The 24,322-nt window shown below is 41.1% G+C and overlaps 1 protein-coding gene across 1 annotated transcript; it reads left to right on the top strand.

Moving 5' to 3' along the window:
• The first annotated feature begins 856 nt into the window (after nt 1–856).
• ube3d (ubiquitin protein ligase E3D) lies at nt 857–23,299 on the top strand. The gene is made up of 10 exons (XM_085802779.1): nt 857–1,155; nt 3,640–3,851; nt 4,408–4,498; nt 6,259–6,478; nt 6,949–7,021; nt 7,109–7,187; nt 9,725–9,833; nt 11,421–11,587; nt 13,723–13,861; nt 22,815–23,299. The coding sequence occupies exons 1-10, from the start codon at nt 1,064–1,066 to the stop codon at nt 22,833–22,835; spliced, it is 1,203 nt and encodes a 400-aa protein (XP_085658905.1). The 5' UTR covers nt 857–1,063; the 3' UTR covers nt 22,836–23,299.
• Nucleotides 23,300–24,322: the final 1,023 nt, after the last annotated feature.

The raw sequence follows: 24,322 nt of genomic DNA, 5'->3' as shown, positions 1-24,322 counted from the left end.
GGCATAAGAAAATGTAAGACCTGTCTAAAATTATTTAAGACTTGAACACAATAATTCAACAAATTTAAGACATTTTAAGACCTAAAATTTAGATTTTCACATTTTAGACTTTTTAAGACCCCGCGGATACCCTGTTATTTCATATAAAAGTTTAAGTGCATATATATTTTATGATGCTGTGTATTAAGACCATCTTAGAATTTTCTAATAAATTTAATACTTTTTAAGGCCTTAATTTTAGATACATGAATTTAAGACTTTTTAAGGATCCGCGGATACCCTGAGAAGTTGTGCGCTCGCAGCAGGACAGATAATCAGATGGATAATCGGTAAAGTTAATAATTTCACTTAATGTGGCCATGAATAAATTAATTTCAATGTTTCGCCTGTTATTAAAGGCATATCTTGAATAGGCCTCTGCTGTTTTCACATTTAAAAAGGTCTTTGTTGTCTTTGTACAGAGACAATATGAGATTTGCTTGTAGCCACAGCACTTAAAAAACCCACTGTAACCTATTTTCATAGGCACACCAGCCTCGCTTTCAATAAAACACACACTCGCATTCCATAATTGCGATCAGTGAAATATATGAAAACAATAAAATACAATTTAAAAATGAGAGAAAAAAAATCCAAATTCTTCGACATATTTAAAGTAAACTTAAAAAAAGAAAGAAAAAGTAACGCAATAGTTACTTTCCCTGGTAACTTACTATTAGTGAAGTAGTGGAGTTAACTCAGTTGGGAGAAGTAATTAGTAACTATAACTAATTACTTTTTAAAAGTAACGTTCCCAACACTGGCAATGTCTAGTAGCCCTTATTTTTATTTTGAAATGCCTGACCGGATGTTCCTCCCTTACTGCGATGTACTTGACGCCGGTGCTTTTGTCACGCTGCAGACTAGAGCCAACCCCTGGAGTGAACAAACTAAATCGGACTAACATCATTTCACGTGTGTTTTGCTTTGGATGAACGATACTATCCACGGTCACTCAGCGAAACTGAGTTTTGTTCAGTTGCTGATTTCTAATAGTTTTTTCTTGATTATTGCGCTGAACTGAATGGCAGACATGGAGAGACCAACCAAAGCAGCTGGTGTTGGAGTCTTCTTAGAGCTGAGGAAAAGGCTGCAGAGTGGACTCCTCATTGTCGGGTAAGTTAACCATTGTAATAAACAGCTACCAGTTAACAATTATAGTTAGGTAACATAATAGTTGTATGTATCGACGGATTAACAATGTATTATATCAATGCTAATAGCATTAGCAGACTTAGCCCACTGTAGTGAAGTGATGCTTCATTGAGTCAGACCATCTCCTGTGTTTCTGTTGCTTCAGTGACTTGAAACCACAAGTTAGATAGGATAACTGTTTGAATTTATAATGGCATTTTATTTTGGTAGGACAGGCTGCAGTTGCTAAAGCCTCATTATTCCACATTATCTGCTTCACAGGTCCCTCAACTGAAAACAAACAGCAATATTGGCTATAATCCACTTTAATAATCGAGATTAATACTTAACAGCATTGGACATCTGCATTTTAAATGGATAAAAGCACTGTATTTTTTGTTTTTTGTCCTTTACTTAACTACATATGACCGCCATGCTCACTTTTCAGGGTCACATTTGTTGACACATAAAATATCAGCTCAAGTTATAGCCTACCTAACACATGATGTGTTAGCTATTATAGATTTATCCAACAGCATAGGCCTCCTGGTTGCTATAGCCTACTACAACAGTATCAATGACTATGTGAGACAATGATGTAGGCTACCTGGCAGATCTGCAGTAGGCTACTTTTATTTTGATTCTTGAGTGTGTTGCTTATAGGAGGCATGTTGATATCTTGCTGTTTCAGGTTGGGAATAAATCTAAAAAACAAAAATAAAAAGATAGTGTCACATGAGACATTCATGGAGTCCACCCAGTGTCTACTGGCTTCACACAGCCCATTGTCAGTCTGTATTTGAAAATATATTTTAAATGTTATGATTATCTGTAAAATATGGTGTAATATAATTTTTTTGAGAAGTGGTTTTTGGACAATCTCTGTTTGCTGAAAGTGATGCAGTATTACTACAACAACAGTAGATGGTGTTAATGAGACATGTCATGCACTGAGGTGAAGCATGTTCCTCTGCTCTCTCAGTGCACTGCATTCACACACAGTGGAGATTTGGTTGTGCATCCGACTGGACAGTGGATCAACTTTTTTATATGATAATTTACCACATATAACATCTTCAACAACTAATATGGGGCCAGCAGGGGTTGTGTGAGGATGAGGGGGACTAAAGTTAAACATTCTTCACCAAGCTAATTAAATAAAAAACCCCACCACGATTGGACTCAGATGCAGCCCTGAGCCGGCGGAGCTGCTCAGCATGCAGCAAGTTTGTTTCCAGTTCAAACAGTCTTTCTCTCAGGTAGTGCTCTTAATGAATTCAGACATTATTCAGTGCTTCCTCCAGCTGAAGCGGCATCGTGCAGCAGGAGGTAGAGGCAGCACTTATCATTGTAGTGGCACTATAATTGTTCTTAAGCTCATTTCTGCAGGAGGTAGTGGGATGTCATCTGAATTCTCACTTTTATATAATGCTGACTCCACTCAGGATCACTTACATAGAAAATAACACACTTTGTTGTGCAGACGATGGTGGCTCATTAATCACTCTGTCATATGAAACGAATGCATTAGAACAGTAAAGATTTCATGTTGCCAGATTTTTGGGTGGAAATTGACTTAAATATCAATAAAAGAAACTTTAAATGACCAACCTACTTTTGTAGAACAGTCATATCTTGAGATGAAAGAATCAATATATTAATCAATAAGTCAATAGACAGAAAATAACTACTTTCGTCAGTGATAAATCATTGGTAATTTTCCAAGATAAAATACCAAACATTCACTGGTTACTTTATATGATTACCTGAATATTATTAGACAGGTTATTACCACAAAAAAAAAGAAAACTAGAAATGTGAAGAGTCACCTTGAGCTCTGGAAGCTGACTCTGTGTGACAAATGAATGAAATGAAAGTTGATTTTTTTCTGGTTATTGGATGTCAACACGTAATTGATTAAGGTCTGTCAGCTGTACTGATGGCTGCTTACCTCCACCTTGATGTATTAATCCATTAGAGACAGACGTGTGACCAGCATCTTCACCCTCTTTGCCCTCACCCAGTCAACACTTCTGACAGGGACAGGATGAAGAAACAAATCATATGATGATGTGGACAAGGCTTTAGTTTACTATAATGAAAATCTACAACTGTAATATGGAAGAAGAGCATCCAGATAGACAATTAAAAAAGCTGGAGGCAGCAGTTGGCATGTTTTTTTTCTTGACAGTGACTATAAAGTGATGAATAGTTGTCATTAACCTTTTTCTTATATGACTACTCATTTAATTGGCCTATAGTTGCAGTTTTACTGGTGTTAATGTTGGGGCATTCATGTGAAGGATGTTGTAAAATAATGTTGGTGTCACCTCACAAGAACCAGGCCATTAGTCTTGTTTGTGTGTGTGTGTCTGTGTGTGTGTATCACTTTAAGCCTGCATGTGTGTGTGTGTGTGTGTGTGTGTTTGTGTGTGCATAAACCTTCTGCTCTTGTCTGTTCTCCAGGAAAGATGTGGCCAGAAATCCTGCCGACGTGACTGTGGCAGGTGGCGATTCATCCCTCCGCATCAGGACTCCGCGAGGCGAACTCACCTTGACTTTACCTGCAGGAGTCACCTTGGAGCAGGGATCCTGCATTCCTACGCCTGCCGGAGCGTCCTGCGGAGAGGAGCTGCATTACAGACTGCGCATCAATGTCACGCGGAGCTCAGATGAAGGTGATGAGTAGAGAAAGGCGTTCGTTCAGACACGTGGGATGTACCTCCCCGCTTTGCGAGAGACTCCTCTGTGCCAAGACGAGAACAAAAGTCTTTTGGTAGCTATTTAGGGCCTTCTTGCTGTCTATTCTGAATTAATTGGATTGAGTCACTTGGTCATCTGAGACAGCGAGGGTGTACTGTACATTTTTTCCTCTCAGGATGCTCAACGGCCCATAAGCAACCGATCATCTGAGTCACAAAACAACTCCCTTTAAGTTTTAAATTGATCTCATATCATCAAAAGTGCGCCCCAGAGTCATTGCATAATGTCCCCAAACTCCATCCGTTGGCATTTTGTGGGATATTTTTTTTATGCGACTCCTGGTGTGAGATGAGAGTTATAGCTAAGGACAGTCGCTGACAAATCCAATCAAAATCAGATTGATTGCTCACTCCCTCGCCAGGCCACCGCCACCACCCAGTATATCATCGATTTCTGTGCTCTGTAGTACAAGGTTATCACCCTTTTCACCAGATCTGCCTCATTTATTTGTTTGCCTTTGGCTCTCCACAGACACTCATGACAGCGTGATGGAGATACTCCGGGCAAAAGAGACTTATTGCTTCTACTGCCAGGGCTGCATGACCAGGATGCTGGAGGACAGGTGAGGAGCAGACGGGCAGACGGAGGCGGGGGGGGGCGGCGGCGTTGGGCGGAGGGTAGGAACGGCATCTGTGGAAATGGGTTTTTATTTACACCCTCCTCTGCAGGAAGAAGAGCAAGTGTTTATTGATGGTGTGACCCAGCAGTGGAAGTGAGAGTCTGGTCTGAGAAAAGGGAAAAAAAAATTGATGGATGGAGCGGGAGCTGAAGTCCACAGTTGTCAGCCTGACTGGGTTAGAGTTATAGAGTCGCTGTGACGTAAAGGTCTGCACTACCTATTAAAAAACAATTGTGTGGTTAGGTGCTTCAGTTTGGACGGGGGGTATTATTGCCCTTCAGCTTGTAGCGTTCTCTGGTCAGCAATGCTGAAAATTGCAATTGCTGCATTACCGAGACCCTTGTCCTCCAGCTATGTTTCTCAGCAATAACCCACTAAAAGTGGCCAAACACTTATTTGTTTTGGGTTTCAAAGGGGACCAGGAAAGGTAGAAGTGTCAGACGTGCCCACAACAAGGTGAGAAGTTAGATTTTCATTTTGCCTTTAAAGACTTTGTTCTGAGGTGACTACAGCCATCACAATGTGCCTTCTACATATATATTTTGGGATGTTTTGCCTTTAATTGACAGGACAGAAGAGATTGACAGGAAATTGGGGGCAGAGAGAGGGGGAATGACATGCAGCAAAGGGCACACGGGGGATTCAAACCTTGAACCTCTGCATATGAGCAATAACCTGCTCAACCCAGTGAGCTAAACAGCCCCCCCCCCCCCTCCCCACCCCCAGTTGAAACTGTTTTAGAGCAGAGTTGATTCCTCAGTTTGTGGATGGATTGGTGTTCCCATTATTTTGTCCACCACATTCATATCAGTGATGGCAGCCACTTCTCCGTAATGAAATTCAGTTCAATAACGGCTCAGTTAGCATCCTTCACAATGATTGTACAGCTGTGTCAACACAAACTCGAGCATTACAGCCTTCACGGAGGAGGATATATTGTAGGACTGCGTTGGTTTTAACTAAGTGTTCCTATAATAAAATATGGGAGTATGAAAGCACCATCACAAGCAGTGGCTCAATTGACTAACATGTAATATGAAACAGCTTGTAGAGATGGTTCCAAAGCTCTGAGGTCGTGCCAGCTCTAATGAGCATTTAGCATCTTTCAAACCCTTTGCTTTTTGGTTCAGCCGCACTGATCTTATCCACCTCATTTCCAGCAACAGGAAACTGCTTTTGGTGAAAACCTCTGATAAACTCCCTGGACACCAACCGAACCTCCCAGGTCCAAAAAAAAGCAAAGTCACTGGCTTGATGAAGCACAGTGGAGATTTTATAAGCAAAAGATCTAGATATTCCCCTCAGGTTTGAGGGACTATAATCAGAGCAAATATCTGACTGGAGTTAATCAGGTTGTCGACACATACTGGAACTTCACAAGTGATGATGTTGCTACTAATTGCCGCCTTTAAAAATGTAACTGTCTGCAAACACTTCAACCATAAAAAAAACTGGAACAAATCTGTAGCATCCAGTCTACGAAGGAACCACTGAAAAAAAAAACATGTGGAGATTTTAAATGACCTATCCTCCTCTTCGTCTGGGGTAATTAAGAATTTTTTTTTCTTGGTCAGATTTTTCTCTTTTTCGATTCTGACCCTCTGTCTCTTTTCTCCTATTGGAGCAATAATTAATCAATACGATGTCAACACAGACTATTAAAGCGATAATACCTGTAACTGCTTTTCTTATTTTTTCTTCAGGGTGTTTAAGCGAGTTCTTCCTCTCCCTAACGGCAACTGGAACGCCCTGGTGGACGACTGGTGTTGCCACCCAGATCCGTTTGCTAAGAAGTTGCTGCCCAGAGCAGAGGATTGTTTACTGGGCGACACCTTCCTCCTCCTACCCAGAGATGACAGCTGCGATCAGACTCTGACAGAGGAAGTGAGCCCGGTCGGCACAGAGGACGGTCAGGACCCAAAGGTGAGAGACGTGCGAAGGGAAGTGATGGTTTGTTGTTGCTTTGGAAGGGAGACAAAGCCTCAAACAGCATTTCGGGTTAAAAAATAAATAAAAATGCATCTGAGGGAAAGTGAAAGAATTACAGTAATAAAACTGACTCGATGTTACACAGCCCCTGCAGGGACAGAAGAAGTGAAGGAGGCACTAAATGGTCAATAAAGGTTTTTTAAGGCAACACACAAAAAAAAGATTTACAGTGAATCTTATACTCAACCACACAGACACTCAGTCCTCAGACGGCTGCATCAGTCAAGCCAAACTCCTTTTTCTATTAGTCACTGTCTGTACGAGTGGCACTCTGGATAAAAAGAGGCAGATAGAAAGAACAAATGACATTGTACCTACATTATCTCTCTCATCATAGTGGCTATTGAAAACAGCCATATTAAAAGTGGGTGCATGTTGTTGTCATCGTTGTGTGTTGTCTGCAGAAACCCTGTCGCCGGCTGACTCTCGTCTCTTGTAAGAGCTGCTCTTCAGTACTAGGAGAGGCTGTTGCACCAGGTACATTATTGTTCAAATAGATTTTTGTTGAATAAATATTTTTCAGTTGTGTACTCAATATGAGCTTCTCTCCGTTGTGTCTTACAGGGACCCTGAAACTGTACATCACACAGGTGGTGGTGGAGCCCGCAGTGGGAGACAGAAAGCCGGACGCTTCGGTCAACAGGCAGGTTTTTATAATCCAGACAGTATTTTCAACAGGCTGTGATTGGTCACATCAAATGTATAGTATGTAATGTAAACATGTCAGTTACTTTAGTAGTTTTCTAGATTTCTTGGTTTCCCTCATCAAACTCATCAAATACACAATCCAACAACTCCAAAACGCTCTGGAGGACAAGTTGTGACCTGCACATTCACCACACTATGAGATAATAATGGAAAGTTACGAGACGGATTTTGTTTTCGAGGCAAATGTAGAGACTGCTTGCTGAAAAACTGCCCCTGACAGGAACGCATGCGCATCAGCGGTTTTGCATGAATTTACCTCTAAAACAACTCCGTCTCGTAACGTTCCGTTATTATCTCATAGCGTGGTGAATGTGCAGGTCACAACTTGTCCTCCAGAGCGTTTTGGAGTTGTTGGATTGTGTATTTGATGAGTTTGATGAATGAAACCAAGAAATCCCATGATCCTCCGTAGCGTAGCTCTGAGCAGCTCACGGCTCTGCTCCGCTGTTCTAAAAATAGCTTGCGCCTACAATTAAAGGTAATGAACCTACTCCTAAAATTATTGGGATTATGACTATGGGCCAGTTGGGCAAAATGTTGAACTATCCCTTTAAGTTTATAGATTGCCATATTCTCCCTAACTTGTTTTTAGAGTTGAATATGGGTTAATGTGTTTGGTTCAGTTTGTGATTCAACGTGACAAAGCAAAGGTTTCAGATGTTTCGGTTCATTGCTGAGAGTTGGAGAATAGTAAATGTGATGCTGGTTCAATGCGGGGAGTGAGAGCCCAGGTGTTTGTTAGTCAAACTCCGGCTAAATAATCACCCACAGCACAATTTCACTCTGCTATCACTTTAAAACCCAATGCTGCATCGCTCAGGTAAAACAGACTATAATATCTCATGCATTGTTTAATTTTGAAGCAGTGAATAACCTTGTTAAAGACTTCACTTCCTAATACCAGTAAAGGAGCTTAGGTGTGATTAAAACGGATAAGACTCGGGGGCAGTAAATAACTCCTAGTGAATTAAATTTTCAATAGTGCATTTAGTCGGTGTGATTCCTGTCTGAGCTAGATCATCACTGAAAATGACCTGGATAATTCTTGGAGTGTGATGATGAGACACTGTGGCTGTTTTACAGGGGAATAAATAAAGAGTGCGGCTGTTACACGCTGAAGATAGCAGGAGAGAAAATATTGTCAGACTCGGTCTCTCTGAGTTAATCACTGTGACTGCCGGGCCGCGTTTATTTTCAGTCCTTCACAATAAAATTCGTACAGGGACTATAACTCAGCTCCTTTTCATTTTTGTGTTAGTCTCACCCAATATCTGATTGGATTTCACTGACACTTTGGGGAATATCATGCATCAAACCACTGTGCTCAAAAATAATGACTCTATTTCAGTTTGTCTTCTGAATTAAACATTTTAATCATCACATCTCACATTGAGCGAGTTTGAATAATTTAACCGTTATACACAAACATCAGTGTCTCACTATGTTTGATTGTTTTTTTTTAGGGTGTTTTTTCCACATACATTCCCTTTTTAAATGAATATAATCCAGGTCTCTCAGAGTGGACCAATGGAAAAGGGACTTAGTCTTTTTTTGTGAGTTCATTTGAAAGAGGTCTCATGTCTCATTATGATCCACTTCAACTCCTCACTCCTCTTTCTGTTCACACTCTGGAGCTCTCAGACCTTTACTGCTTTGAATTATGGGTAATTTCCGCATTGAACCAGTTGGCCGCTGCTATCCGTGTCTTATACACATTCCTGTCGTACTTGATTAAACAAGTAATACTGTGTTACTCATTTGGTGAAATTGCGGATACAATGGAGTACGGTATGTTGTGTTATACAACTGTGACGCTATTAGGTTAAACTGGGTAGAATAGGCCTTCTTCTGCCTCATCATTACTTTATGTGTTAACAACAAATGCAACCTTATAAGGGAAAGTGTGAGTGTGTGTGTTTGTGTGTGTGCAAGCAGCAGAGACAAGGGAGGGGGGGGTAGATAGTTGCCGTTTGATGTGTTCGATCTCTATCTGGAGAATTACAGTAGTTATTTCCTCAGCAACCAGCCTGCTCGCGGCTTGGTGTTGCTCTGTCTGTGTTTTTTCAAGTGTCCTCCGTGCAAATAGCATTTGTCCAAAGCCTGGCTGACATACAAGGGCAAAAGCCAAAGCAAACCTGGCATGCTTTTTCTTTTCTTTTCTTTTTCCACAATACACAATACACAGGTTAAAAGAGCCACAACAAGGACTTGAAGTGTCTGAGTTTATCTGGTTTGTTCCCATATGCACAAAAAATGCAGAGTTCTGGACGGACACATGATCATCTCATGTCTCGAGGTGTTGAAAGAGAGAAGAGCTGTATCATCTTGCCAAAAAAAAAAAGTCATTGATGATTCAGATACCTATATTCTTTTATGCTGTGAGTGCATGACTGAGAGGAATAAATGATACAGTATATGCCCTTTAACGACAAGGTTTCTAACTGACTGGATATTTTTTTTTATTTTGGACAGATCTCTCTTCCTGGAGGGGACAATAGCAGCCAGGCTGTTGGAGCTGTCAAACTCACTCAGCACCTTCCACTTCTCTGTCCAAACCCCTGATGAAAAAGCCTTCTTACTGGTGAGCGAGAGACAGACAAACACATAATGTTTTAGTAAAAATAGACTCCTCAGTGATTTGAGAAATGGCAAGGAGTGATATGGCAGTTCTTCAATAGAAAGAGCTGATTGATTGTTGAGCGTTGAGCTGCCCGGCTTTCAGCTCCTTTAAAATCAGCTACACATGGATTACTACAAGTGTCTCTTTGCAAAACAACAGTAACACATGACTGCAATATAAGAGACTGCAACTGTCCCGAATTTATTTTCTGCCACTTTAGGCAGAGCAGAATTATCTATTTCATGATGCAGTGTTGTGTAGCAGGGGAATGTTTGCACATAATTCATAGTAAATCTGACTGTAACCACATCTACTTTAATGACTAATATTTGTTCATATTCCAGTACTGATGAAGCTGGCAGATAAAACTCTGTGCTGATATTTTTTCAGCCTGAACATTTTATGCAGATTGTGTTTTTTGGCAGGGTTTAAAATCGAGGACATTAAAACTCTTCACCAGAACTCAGGGTGGAAATTACAATAATCAATCCTGTGTGAAATTGGGCGAAAGTCTTTCAAAAGATAAAAATCCGCCACCATGTCAGAGGTTGATGACATGCTACACATTAGAGTTTCTTGACCCACAGAAAACCCCAGTTTTATGGGAAGATTAATAAATGAACCATTTTTTCCTTGTCTTTGTCCATTTGACTGAAATTCAGTCCAATTTAATTTGCATAGCACCAAATCAGAACATAAGGCACTTTACTGGGGAAATATTTCCATAATGCAATACTATAATGCACAGGTCTTAAACGTTTTTCAGGCCAAGGACCCCCAAACTGATGGAGAGATGAAGCAGGGACCCCTACTTTATAAAATTGAATAAATTGAATAAAATTGTGTATTATAGTAAACTAGGCCTAGTAGCCTAAACGTACCCTGGATTCAATACTCAGCTAATCAATTAATACACAGGTTTGTATATTCATGGTTGTGCCACTGTCATTTATAAACAGACCTTGTTAACTGATACCAATGCCAATATCAACAATGTCTTTCAATTGAATGACAATCATGCATACAAGCTATTCAAATTTATGTTTTTATTCTAAGCATAAATATGGAGACAAAAACAAACAAAAAAATGTATGATCAACCAAAGGTTTCATGACCCCCCTGCAGCACCTCTGCGGACCCCCTGTTGAAGACCTCTGCTGTAAAGAGAAGCTCAGCATCCTACATTATTAATAGTATGTAGAAATGTATTGAAGTGAAATCTGACATTTGTTGAAGGTGACAAAATGAGGAGATAATAAAGCACTGTGAACATGTTTTATGGGCCATGCATCTAAAATATGTCATAAACTTAAAGTTATTTTTACATCAGTTTCCATAATATTGTGATAAAGCAACAAACTTGGTGTATTTAAGTGAGAAAACAAAGTGAAATTGAGCAGAACAGGAGTGTGAACAGAAGCTATAGTCTCCCTCTGACAGCAGGAAGCAGGAGAGGAGACGTGGTTTTGTGTGATGGAGTGTGTTTCCTTGCCCTTGCGACGTTGAGCATGTGCAAGTGTTAAGTGACCTGTCTGCTCTGTCCCGTAGCTCTGGCTGCTGAACAGCGACTCCGTCATAGCGTCAGTCCCAGAGACGTGTTTGGAGGGCGAGAGTTCTGTCAGCTCTCCCGCTCTTCACAGTCCGTCACCCAGAGCTGCCAGAGCGCTCAAACTCCTCTACGTCGTCTGCTCCGACAAAGGCATCGAACAGAGAGAGTAAGTGACGACGCTCCGGCTCCCCCCGAACCCCCCCCACCCCCTCCCATCACCACCACCACCTACTCCTCCTCCTTCCATCTTTGTTTCCCTCGTCTTAATCTTATCCTTTCATCTTTCCCCACACACCTTCTCAATCACAACCTGCCTCGGCGCACCACGAGGGATGAAAGACTGCTTTGTTGCCGAACAGATTTCGCTCCGTAATAGACACACTTTGCGCTGTTCAGATGTAATTGTCTGTTATTTTGCAAATGAGATCCCCATCAAAGGTGCGCAGCATCTCAAAGTTGTCAGTTGCGTAAGCCACACTCGTGTTTGTTGCACATACAGGAGGGGAGGAGGGGTTGGGGGGTTGTTTTGACTGGAGAGAGGCTCCGTGTACCTCGCTGTGATGCATTAGAGAGGTGTAGGTGGATGTGCTGCATGTGGTTCTCCATGCTCGGTACAGCAGCACCCCACTGGAGGAGACTTCCACTCTCATTATTTTCAACTGAATCAGGACTCAGCGTTTTTCCCCTCCTCCTCATCCTCCTCCTCCTCTTCCTCCTCCCTGCAGCCACATAAGAGTAAAGGCAGAACAGGGAAGTTTTGTTGTTTCTTACTATTCTGACGAGCCCACCGGCTGACTGTTGGAGAACGAGTAATTAGAGGCAAAACTCACATGAAAGGAGGAAGCCTTGTCTTCCGAGTCAAAGCGGTTAGAGTCCATTTAAGTTACATGATAAACTGGATGAGCTGAGTGATGCGCGGGAAACTTTTAGACTGCGGAGCGTGAAATAGCTGCTACAACATTACCCCGCTGCTAGACATGAAATAAAAACATCACTCGCTGTTGATGCCTTGTGGACAAACTAAAGGTGATAAAGCCGTCTTTGATATACAGTATCTGTAATACAATTCCTTGTCATTTGTCTACAAACACACAAGCAGATATAAGTATATCTGCTACAAATAAACATCAGATTACATGTTGTATCATTCAAGCGAATGTATTGCCCCACTTCTATAAGATTATAGCCTCACTTCTTAGCTGCTTTTTTGAATTTCGCCCGTTTCTGCCGTCCCTCTGAAGTCTTGCAAAGCTAAACGCCGGTGTTACTCACACTTCCATTTCCCCCTACATAATTTACCATTCATCCTTCATCACTCATCTCTGACATTTTTAAATTAAATGTTATGCCTGGGGAGCTGGACTCCCAGGATGATGGCCCTCTTATTCGGGATACAGTCGGTTACAGTTGACTGCAGCCGGGGGGGGTTGTGGTACGTGTTGTTAAAACCGCCAATAATTGGCTAGAGAATCAGTGAGCCAATGACTAAGTGGATTACGCTTGTTGCTAATGGCAGTGGCTTGATTATGAGTTGAGTGAAAGTCGCAGGCACCATCATGGTGGTGCAGCACAATGGGAAACTGGAGGCCTCATAGGTATGGAAATGAAATCTAATGGAAGTTATAGAGGCAACTCTTTTTTTCCAATAGAATTAATTCTGATATAATCCTGCTGTATGTGATATTAACAACATGACCATGCATAACGAAGACGGATTAAAATGTATGTGTAATACACCGGACTGGGTGAATATCAGATATCCTAAGTTAACAACTTCCCCTGAGAAGACCTTCATTGGTACTGTAAGAGCATGTTTTCCATTCGTTGCTAAAGCAGTAGTGTTTCTTCATTGTGATATGATGTCTTAAGTAAAACTACCAAAACTTTGAGAAGACTTTTCCCTCGCAGGAACTACACAGATGGCTAAATGTCACCCAAACAGACTGGATCAGCACCACTCACTGACAGAGCATCAATCTCTCTTCTCTCAGGCATTCTTCCTGTTCTCGTTTCAGTCCCCTCTTCTTTCCATCCCACACACACACACACACACACACGTACAGTATGCACACCGACATGCACAAAGATTGACGCCACGGATCACACACTCGCCATCAGTCAACTCGTATCACGTGAATCCCTACTTATCCACTTCAGTTTACGCTTTAAAACTGCTTAATTAAAAAACGAATGCTCCGGCGTGGGATTAACATTAGTGATTTCTGGGCATCATCTTGACTGTATAATGATGTGGCAGTCGCTATAAATCACTCCCACTCTGTGTTATGTGTGTGTTTTCAGCATTGTAACGAGCTGGGAGGTCAACGCCATCGGACATCCTGTGGTGCTGCCGCTGACGGTGTGCGAGGAGCTGCTCAGAGTGATAGATGACAGCAACGCCACACTTCCTGCGTCCATGCGTTGCATGAGGTCCTACGAGGTGAGATGGGCACTATTCACCGTAATGGATGACAGATGATGACTCAGGCATGTTCAATCAAGCATTTAGTTGATATTTCGTGATAGAGGCAGAGAGATGCTGGAAGCCGTCTAATGCATCTTCATCTTTGGTAAAAAAAAAAGCTGTATTTGCAGCATAACAGTAACACTTTTGGCCGACAGCGATCACTTATTTCATATAGTACTTCCTGCTCCCAGCGCCTCGCTTTTCTATTATTCACCAGTGCTTGACAGTGTTTTTATCCTCCCTTAATTAATTTCATGATTCACAGCTTTCAGTTACCAGCTTCGCTTTAGGGATTATGTGGGTCACATGTTAAGGTTTTACTTTTGTCAGCCTTATTCCTGCCTCCACACACCTGTGATTGTAGAATATGTGTATATTTAGCCTCGATCCGCAGAGGAAAAACCCCTTTGACTAGAAAATAGGAGGTGTTAACTTTGCTGACAACTCTATTCTCCCAGCCATTTTAAACATAGTGACGGGGTAATTAGCACCATTATCCTCCACTTCCTGCTCAGAAAGTTTAGGAAGTGACTGCTACTGCTTAGACAAGTTTTACATCTGCAAAAAAAAGAAAAAAAGAGTACGAGAGCTGAGGTAATATTCAGCTGGAGTAGAAAATCCGCTATTGTGCATCATGTGGAGCTGCTTCATGTCAGCACAGACAGCAAAGTCTGGAGAGTCTCTCTAAATCCACACTGGAGAGGGAAAACTTATTTGCAATGAGAACAAATTGCATTAAAGTTGTCTGAAGACAATCTTAAACTGATAGTTCAGGTTATTTGACGAGCTTTGTGCATGGTAGTTATCTGTAGTGAGTGCATGTACTACCTGCAGTAGATTTCAGTTCAGATCAGTGCGCTGCCAGTTTAAAGACTTAGACAGGATCACTGGCTGCTGCTGTGAACAGAGCCCATCCGCAGAAAAACGTGTAAAACATGCTCACAGAGAAAAAGCTAATATCAGTTGAATATTTCCACCGCTTTATCTGCCCCACACTTACTCAAACAGATTTTTTTTTTTAGAGTAATGCAGTGCATGCTGTCAGTGTGCTTGTGCGTAATAATACAGTAGTTCATTGATTCACTGAAGGGCTGTTTGACCCCAAAATAGTGATAATGATGTTTATGTTTCAAATAGCTGCACAGAGCACCTGCACCTGTACCCAGCAGAACTAAAAAGCCTGCCACCGTGCAGATAAAGCAAGCTGCAGCTGGTTTGTGTGACGGGGTATGATGGTATGTGTGTAATTGTTCTTGATATGTGTGGAAACAAAGTCCAGTGGGTGCTTGTGACTACAGAGCACAACTTGGAAGCAAACTTTCTAAACTCAGATAATGTCAAAAGTAAAGTGAGACTGTAGTCTTATTTTACTTTCAGATGTGATCTGTCTTGTTGGAATAAGACAATTTCAAAGTTGAGCAGCAATTCCCTAAAGAGAAAGTGCAATTTAGAATAGAGAGCTCAGATTGCTATTCAAATGATTTCACTTACTGCAGACTCCTGTCTTGCTGTGCTTCAAAATCTCTCTATATAGTTTCACTCTAAAAACCCTTGGGGGCAACAATCTGGTGGAAATGTCAGATCTTTTATCTTCTTTCTCTTACATTGTGAACATTGTGGTCAAATGCTAAGCACTGCAGTGTTGTTGTATTCTGAGATAAGGACATCAGGAGCGGGCGGCACGAGGGGAGAAATTAGGCTACGTTGAAATGGAGAAGGCCACAGATAGACCGACCCAGACACAGGACACAGTATCTGTCTGGTGGTAAACAGTGTGATAAACTGACACACTTGAACACTTCCCGGTAGTAGGAGCTTGTTATGCTATAGGCAGCAGTAGAGGACAGGAAGGTAATGTGATCATAGAGTCGTCTAGGGTTACCGGAGATGGGCCGAGAGTTGGTGGTTAAAACAACTGTTTGAAGAACACTCCAAGCGCCGTGGCATGGCTGGAAGTGTATCATGATCTGAAGAGCTGCCAAAGACAATGAGATGAAGATATGTGAGAGGAAATGGAACAAAGAGGGAGGGTGTTGTGAGATATGGTCTTGATGGAGTCGGCTGCTCCAGGCCGTCCTGAGAGGAGCGAGTGGTATCACCATTCACCATCACTTCATCCTCATTTAAATGGGAAAACAAATATTATGTTTCATATAAAGTGCTTAAAGGCTACAATTATTATTGACTAACTTAACTGCTGTGCATTAGGAAAAGCAATACAAGTGGTTATATGCTCAGACAGGAAGTCAGATATTTGGTAAGGTTGCTCTGATCAGGATTTTTGACGCCAATCACAATCCTGGGATCTTTTTGAAGTGTTCTATTGAACCTTTATAAATATGATTATAATTAACATCATTGTAGTATCAATTACTGCTTAGGTCTGATATTTCATATCACAGAATTTGATTTAACATTAATAAAACTGTTTTTGGCTTTGGAATCGGGGGAAAAGACTGAGTCATCATTCAAACCAACACACATAAAAAACAACATCAATTTTTTTTTTTGGTTGCACAAATAAAGCAAAAATGCAGGGCTCACATTGCTGCTCAGATTGTCCCATTTCCAAAGTTGGGAAGCCATTTGTCCAACAAAGATGTGTTGTATTTTATTACTGAAAGTTTTAAAAACAGGTCGGTAGCTGTTTTGTGTCACTTTTCCAGATACCGTAACTGCTAATAGAAATGATCAATGAGCAGTAGCTTTTCATGTTTTGTAAAGATATTGATAGTGATATCAAATTGTGAAGACACACACATGCACACATGCACGCACACACATATTTCCCCTTGTTCTGGATGATTAGGTCTCTGTTCAGGTTGAAGTAAAGTGGAGCTCTGCTGAGAGAAACTCCATGTGCTCATACAAATTTCTCATGGCACATTGCAACATGTAATAACAGTACAAGCACAGGTGCAGCTTAATTTAGAAACCGTTCCTAAGCCATGCTGTTTTTGTGCACGCTGCTTCACCGGCCTCACGATGCTCACAGGGACATTTAAGAGATCAGAGCCGTCATTTTCTGTTAGTAATTACACCCTTGTCTCTCTTGCTATGAATAGTCAAGATCATGTGAAACACACCAGTCGGAATAGGTTAGGAGACCGAGGAAGATGTCAAACCATTTATACCACCACTATGAGACAAAGGTGGAAGCGCCTGTGGTCGACCATGGCTGTGTAGATCATCTCCTAATTCTCATCAATGCATTGTGTGGACCTGTATATGAAGTATTCTTTTTTTACTGCAAACGTTTTGACTCATAAGTAAAACTCACAAAGGAGGAATGATTTGTTTCAATTTAAGTGACTGTTCAGCTGGCAAGCAACTTTGGGAGTGTAGCACAAATCCAGTGACTTTTTGGACAAACCTCAGCTACTTTCTATAGAGAGGTGCGTCACCATGAGTGAGAGCTACATTTTCTCTTTCTGCATCTGCTCTGTTTTGTGAGTGCAGCAGTTTGTTACCCAGACGTAGGCTGTTCACTGTGACTGAGTCACTGAGACACAAAATAAAAGAGATATTCTGTTTCTTCAAATTCACTCACTGAGCAAAAACACAGCCCCGTCTTTGCCTTTAATTGTCAAATCAGGATTTTAGTGGCTTTGAAATGCCTCGAGGTGACTGCTGGTTAAAGGAATAGTTCACCAAATTCAGTCATTGTCGACTCATCCTCATGCTGATGAATACTCTGGAGTAGTTTTTTATTCCTCAAATTGCATCTGGAGACACGGGAGGGGCGTTCAAAACTTTATATGCGAGTACGAACAGCGGACGAGGAGCATGCTGCATGGAGGAATATTACAGGGTTTTTGTGTAGTTTTATGGACGTTTTTGTGTCAGGCGCTATTATACTACTATATATTATACTCTCATATAAAGTTTTGAACGCCCCTCCCGGGTCTCCAGATGCACTTTGAAGAATAAAAAACTACTCTGGAGTATTCATCAGCATGAGGGTGAGTCAACAATGACTGAATTTCATTTTTTGGTGAACTATTCCTTTAACATGGACCACACTTAAGTCACTCTTTCTAACTTGTTCCATTGTCTGAGAGCATAAAAAAAGCAGATGTGCAATGACATCATGAATTAAACATCAGTTATTAGCACATTATGTCATTCAGAGACTTTTTCAGTAGTTGTTCTGTTGTTTACAGGAGTTCCACAACCGTTTTTAACTATGTCCTCAGTTTTTGTCTGCCATGGGAAAAGACCAAATTCGCTTTTTTTCCTTTTTTTTTTTAATGCATTATGCGTACACTCTTCAAAAGGCCAGTCCAACTATTGCAGTGACATATTTTGTAGGTGTGTGTGTGTGTGTTTATGTGTGTGTTTTAGTTTAATATCAGTCCCTGGGAGTAGATCAAAGCCTGCACCACATCCCAGCCTGTTATTATGCTGCTGCATGTGGAATGTCTAGTGTTGTCTGGGCTGCTGTGTTTCCCGCCCTCCATCCCTGGTTCTGCCAGTGTAATGGGGTGTAAAGTAGTTCTAGCTCTAAGTGTCACTCCTGAGCCCGAGAACAGACAACACCTCCCTCTCCCCCCCGCCTCATTAATCTCCTCCTCACTCCCACAGAGACGGCATATAGGTTAGACAGGAACTGATCCAAAAACTGATCCAGCGCTTTTAGTGGCTGAGGAGATATATCGAACATACGTGGCCTCGGTGTTCCTGTGGTCCGAATCGGGGCTACTGAACTTTGTCTAAACAAATTACTTCCCCCGACGTGCTCACGTCACAAATCATTGCACATGGACCAATGAATGAGAAGGGCAATTAATCAATATGGCTCGGGGTTTGGAAGCATACTATCAGTGTTGTAAGGATTGGTGTGTTTCTCAACAAAAAAGTTGCTTTGGCAGTTGTATATGATATTGTAAGGCAAGGCAAGGCATCTTTATTTATATAGCGCATTTCATACCAAGGCAACTCAATGTTCTTTACATAAAGACAAAACATTTTTAAAAAAGAACAGCATAAAACAGCATAAAAACAAAGAGTTTATAGTATAGAGTTGTATATGATATGTGAAGGAGAATTAGTTTTTGCCATACTTATCCATTCAATGAGCTCAGTTACTCCTTCAGTGACACAGATCTTCCTGTTACAGATGTGTTCATTTGACATTTTGATGGTCGAGCATGTTGTCCACTAATCAGAGGTTGGTGATTCATCTCCAGCTCCTCCGGTCCACATGTTAAAGTATCGATGGGTGTGATACTGAACCCAGAATTGTCCCCAATGTTTGTAGGGTCATAAAAAAGTGCTATACTGTATGTTTGGAAAAGTGCTGTATGAATGTGGGTGAATGTGACTTACAATATAGTGTACTAATTACTTTAAGAGACTAGAAAAGACTTACCGTATATAAAAATGCAGTACATTTACCTGTAGCTATGTCCATATCCATGGATATTGTTAAAAATAGTTTTTATTCATTATGCTTGATGATTTTGTCAGGTTTGTGTTCCTAGAGTGAAAACAGTCAACTGCTTAATTAGCCTGTTGAAGCTGGTACAGTAGCTCAGGCTATATTTTCACCCGTGTCTGATTATTGTTTCACCCTTTATGTGGATCTGATTAAAGGGGTGGGTCCAGGATTTTTTTTATTATCCCTTTCTTAAACATCTTGAGCATTTTTCCACAATTTCTCTGGAAATAATTTATGGATTTTTAATGACATTTTTATGTCTCCACCGCAGTCAGCAGCTGCCTCCAGTGGTGGAAAACATGCTGAGACCTTCATCATTTTCTCACAGTAGCTACGTTTCAATCTGCCCTTCAGTAACCCTGCTCAGAGGGCCTATTATATCCTATTGTATGATGATGATAATGACGACCACAGCTGAAGCTTTTGTTTAAAAAAAACCCCAAAAATAAAAACAGTCACTTACAAATAAGTTAATAAAAGATGTTGTAGACAGGTAAGAAGATGCTTCTTCAACAAACCCTATGAGACATCATGTAGACTAATAGTAACATGATAGCTGTTATACTTTACAGTGTAAGTGTTGGTTTCTCAACACTCAAGTCAAAGTGGTAATTGGTTCTTGCGTCTCAGACTCAGATCCAATCGTTTTACTTCCCTTTCTTATTTTTGAAAGAATTGGATCATGTGCTTGGGGTGAAGTAGACACAGGCCTATGGGTGACAATAAAATGCAACAATACATAAGTCACTGGTTGTGTACATGTTTCCAAGACCAAATCAGTGTCTTGTATTTTCATGAACTGCAGAGTTGAATATTCTGTGGAGCGGAAGCAGCTTGTTTCTTTTGTCATGTTCTACTTTTCCCACACCTCTTTCCGTCTCTCTCTCTTCATGTGTGAAGAAATATGCTGTGTGCTGCTTGCCAAATTTGGAGTGTTATGATAACAGAGTCCCTGGCACCAGGCATCAAAGAGTGTGTTTGTTCAAAAGACTTCCTTACACCAGCCTCTTGTCATTGTCTCAACCGTTAATATCCAGACATTAACCCCTCTTCCGTGAAGTCCCTTCAAACCGAAGAGCTTCTGTTGTTTAGAGATGGAGAATAAAACGACCATAGGTAATATTGCTACTGCTCGATGTGTTACTCTCCAGGCTTAGCAGTGATATTTGATATTTCACTGTGCTAAAACTCAGAAGAATTCCAGTAGGATCAAAGATGTGTAAGACCCTTAAGCATATTATCATCAAGTGTTCTGGGCAGACCTACCTTCAGCAGCCCAGCCACTTTCAAAACCTTCATACAATTTTAACGCTGTTAAGAACAAACTATCTGAGAAACTCTTTCTGTGGGGTTTCTCATAATATAAACAGAAAATCAGGAACAGGCGGTACTGTAAATGGTGAGATTTCTGACCATATGTTTGCTTGTTTCCATGATTTCCTCTCTCAGCCAGCAGCTGGCATGGAGCTTGGAGTTCACAGGTGATATTATGCAGTAGAGGAAAGGAACCACCACTTGAAGTCTTAAATTAGCCGTGCTACCAGCTGACCTTCACAGTTATTTCTTTTCTTTGAAGTGGAGATTCAAAGAAACTCCAATCTGATTGGATCTGATCCTGGGGATCCCTCAGGGAGAGCACCATGGGCTTTTCCTCCTCCTTTATCAGTTTTTATAGCACTGCTTATTTTCATTATCAGTTGATCAACGTACAATTTGTTTGGAACCAAGAGAATAACATCAAATTGCTGCTGAAGTTCAAAAATAACATGTTAATAGCTCATTTTATGATTTAATTTAATGTTATATGAAACAAGGTAGCCAAGCAAGTAGCTTTCAAGAAACTGCAGCCTTGAAAACGTATACGTCTACTGTAACGGTGAGGGATGCTCATGTTTGAAGTGGAGCAGGTGTGAAGGAAGGAGGAAGGTGATGAGCTTCAATGAGTTTGAATCAATGAATTGATTGAATCAATGACTGATGACCAATCATGACTGTAGGATTTTTGCTTAGGTGAGTTTTTCAGCGTTCTTTCTTTATAAATATCTAACAGTGATCATCAATATTTTGCTCAAGTTTTTTCCTTAAAGGACAATTCCGGGCAAATTCAACCTGGGGCTCTAGTTTCCTAATATTTTAGGCTGTTTACATCCCTCAAAATCATTTTTTTTCCCTCCCCCAGACAGCGTCAGATGGCTATTCAAACATACACCGAGGGGTTTGTTTACTTCAACGGGAGCTTCAGACCTGTAAACATACTTGCCCGCCAACTTGACTCTCTTGCGAGACTTCGTGAGACTTTGTATTAGCTCTCCATTTATAAACATGTCGGCTTGCTTGAAGTAAACAAACCCGTTGCCCAATGCGGTTTTGAGGGATGTAAACAGCCTCAACAGCGGAAATGCTGTCCGCTCTCATTCATCGCTGCCGTGACGATGCGGGGACAGACACAACTACTGCAAAACAGGAGCGATTAAACAGAAAATCTTCAGAATCCATTATTTAGACCTAAAATATTAGGAAACTAGAACCCAGGTTGAATTTTCCTGGAATTGTCCTTTAACTTTAAATTTGATTATTGCTTGTACAGTAATAAATATTTTATATTACAAAGTTTTTTTGTTTTTTTTTAAGATTTAAGGAAAAGTTTTCAGGGGTTTGTTCAAGCAAGAATGTATCCTGTCTGTCTGCTCAGGTTTCAACATTCCCAGTTTGAGCCTGTCAAATGCAGCCATTGTTCTTGTGTCAGCGACTGAAGCTCCACAGAAGCTTTGGATTTTGTACCTTACTCAACGGCACTTTGTCCTGGGAGAGGACGACGTTCAACACAAGCTTTCTCCTCTTTCATTTTCCTAGCTTCAACCAGGAAACCACGGTCTCTCCTCTACCTACATCCCTACTGGTTTCTTGATCACTCTGTCTTCTTTTTTCTGGGACTGAGAGTTGTTTTAGCAACACCTCCCCTCTAGTTGCGGTTTGTTATCATTTGTATGAATTACCATTGATGCGCTTGAGTAGCGAGCAGACATTGGCATGGGAACGCAGAAGACGGGGCCTTGAGTGAGGCAAATGCCCTCATCCATCATCCCAATATAGATCCCTCAGTGGAGCACAGCCATTGTCTGCAGCAGGCAAGCACCCAGGAATAGCAGATGGAGGAAGAGAGAGAGAGGATGGATGGAGCTGATTTATTTTCTGGGCTTTGTTTATCTGAATGTGTGTTTTTTGAAGTTGATTAAAACTCTACCACCTGTGGTTTTTCTTTAGTTGTTTGAAGACATAATTGCAGATAATGTGTCGCTGTGCCGATCGGCAGACAATCACGATCCAGTGCATCTGTGCTTTTTGGGGGAGCAAAAATCCTCAATGTAAAGTACAAAGTGGAGTTTGCAAAAATAAAGTTGAACTATTTTTTTGTTTTATTCTCATGTTTCACAAGGGTCCACGTATATTTTACCCTCTCTGAACTTTTTGCCTGTTGTTTTTTAGGTGGCGTACCTGAGACTCTGAGGTCAGAGGTCAGAAGCCGGGAGGTCATGGCTCCACCCATCACTCCTGGTAGAGAATTCAAGAACAGCCGAAAAGCGGGGACCTCCACCTTCACATCAGAAGAAGCTGCAGCTTGTTCAGCATGTGTAGTTGTGGTTTCTTTCCTTCGACGTGTTTGTTCGTGAATCACCGCCTGTAAACAGATTCATGTTGACACAGGATGTTCCCTGCTGCTTAATGTTAACACATCCAGTAAATGCAAAACTGGAAGGCAATGACAACATCAAATCAGATTTCCATAGAAGTCTTGGTTGCATATTCTTGTTTTTATAATTTGTAATCATAATATACAATTACACCAAACTGTATGATAATGGTCGTAAAGCCTGTACAGCTACACTGTATGTTCATCTATTTCTAAACTTGGTTTTGTATTCTCTTTACCATTCTCAACAAAGGCAGATTAAACTGTTGTATTTTTTAAAGTATCACCTCTTCTGTCCTTTTTTTATCTACTGAAGAGCAATGCTTGTTGATATGTGGGACATTGTTCTTGAGTTGGCTCTTGATGACGGCTTATTATAGATGCACTTCAGCCCCGGGGCGCAGCAGTGCATCCTCCACTTGAATGTAATTACGGCTTGTGGAGCTAGGTGATTTTTTTTTTTTTTTTTTTTTTTGGTCCAGTTGTGGGTTTTATTTTGGAGTGTGTGTCAATGATTGAGGGTAGTTATGTAACATGCGTAAAAGTGGAAATCACCATAAAATGGAGCGTTAAACTCTGAAAATGGGCCTTTTGATTTGAATGGTTCAAATAGTTTTTCAGTGTTTCAGACGATTACTTCAGGCACATTAGCAATGTTAAAGGGATAGTTCAACATATTGGCAAATTGGCCCATGGCCATAATCCCTATGGTCATAGCAGTAGGTTTGTTACCTTTATTTGTCGGTGCAAGCTATTTGTAGCCGTGAGCTGCTCAGAGCAATGCTACGGAGGAGGCTAATGGGATTTCTTGGTTTCCCTCATCAAACTCATCAAATACACAATCCAACAACTCCAAAGCGCTCCGTGGACAAGTTGTGACCTGTACATTCACCACGCTATGAGATAATAACAGAACGTTACGAGACAGAGTTGTTTTAGAGGTAAATTCATGCAAAACCACTGATGCGCATTCCCTTCAGGGGCAGTTTTTGAGCAAGCAGTCTCTGCATTTACCTCTAAAACAGCTCCTTCTGGTAATGTTCCGTTATTACACAACTTGTCCACGAGAGCGTTTTGCAGTTGTTGGATTGTGTATTTGATGAGTTTGATGAGGGAAACCAAGAAATCCCATTAGCCTCCGTAGCGTTGCTCTGAGCAGCTCCTGGCTCCACTCTAACAATTAAAGGTAACAAACCTACTCCTAAAACTATAGGGATTATGGCGATGGGCCAATTTGCCAAAATGTTCAACTATCCCTTTAATCCAGGGATGACTTTTGTCTGTTATTTGGTCCGTTCAACAT

Source organism: Trachurus japonicus, chromosome 16, assembly GCF_045865225.1.
Source record: "Trachurus japonicus isolate A0001 chromosome 16, Traja_1.0".
In the NCBI taxonomy this organism is placed as follows: domain Eukaryota; kingdom Metazoa; phylum Chordata; class Actinopteri; order Carangiformes; family Carangidae; genus Trachurus; species Trachurus japonicus.
This window is presented reverse-complemented; position numbering and strand designations above follow the sequence as displayed.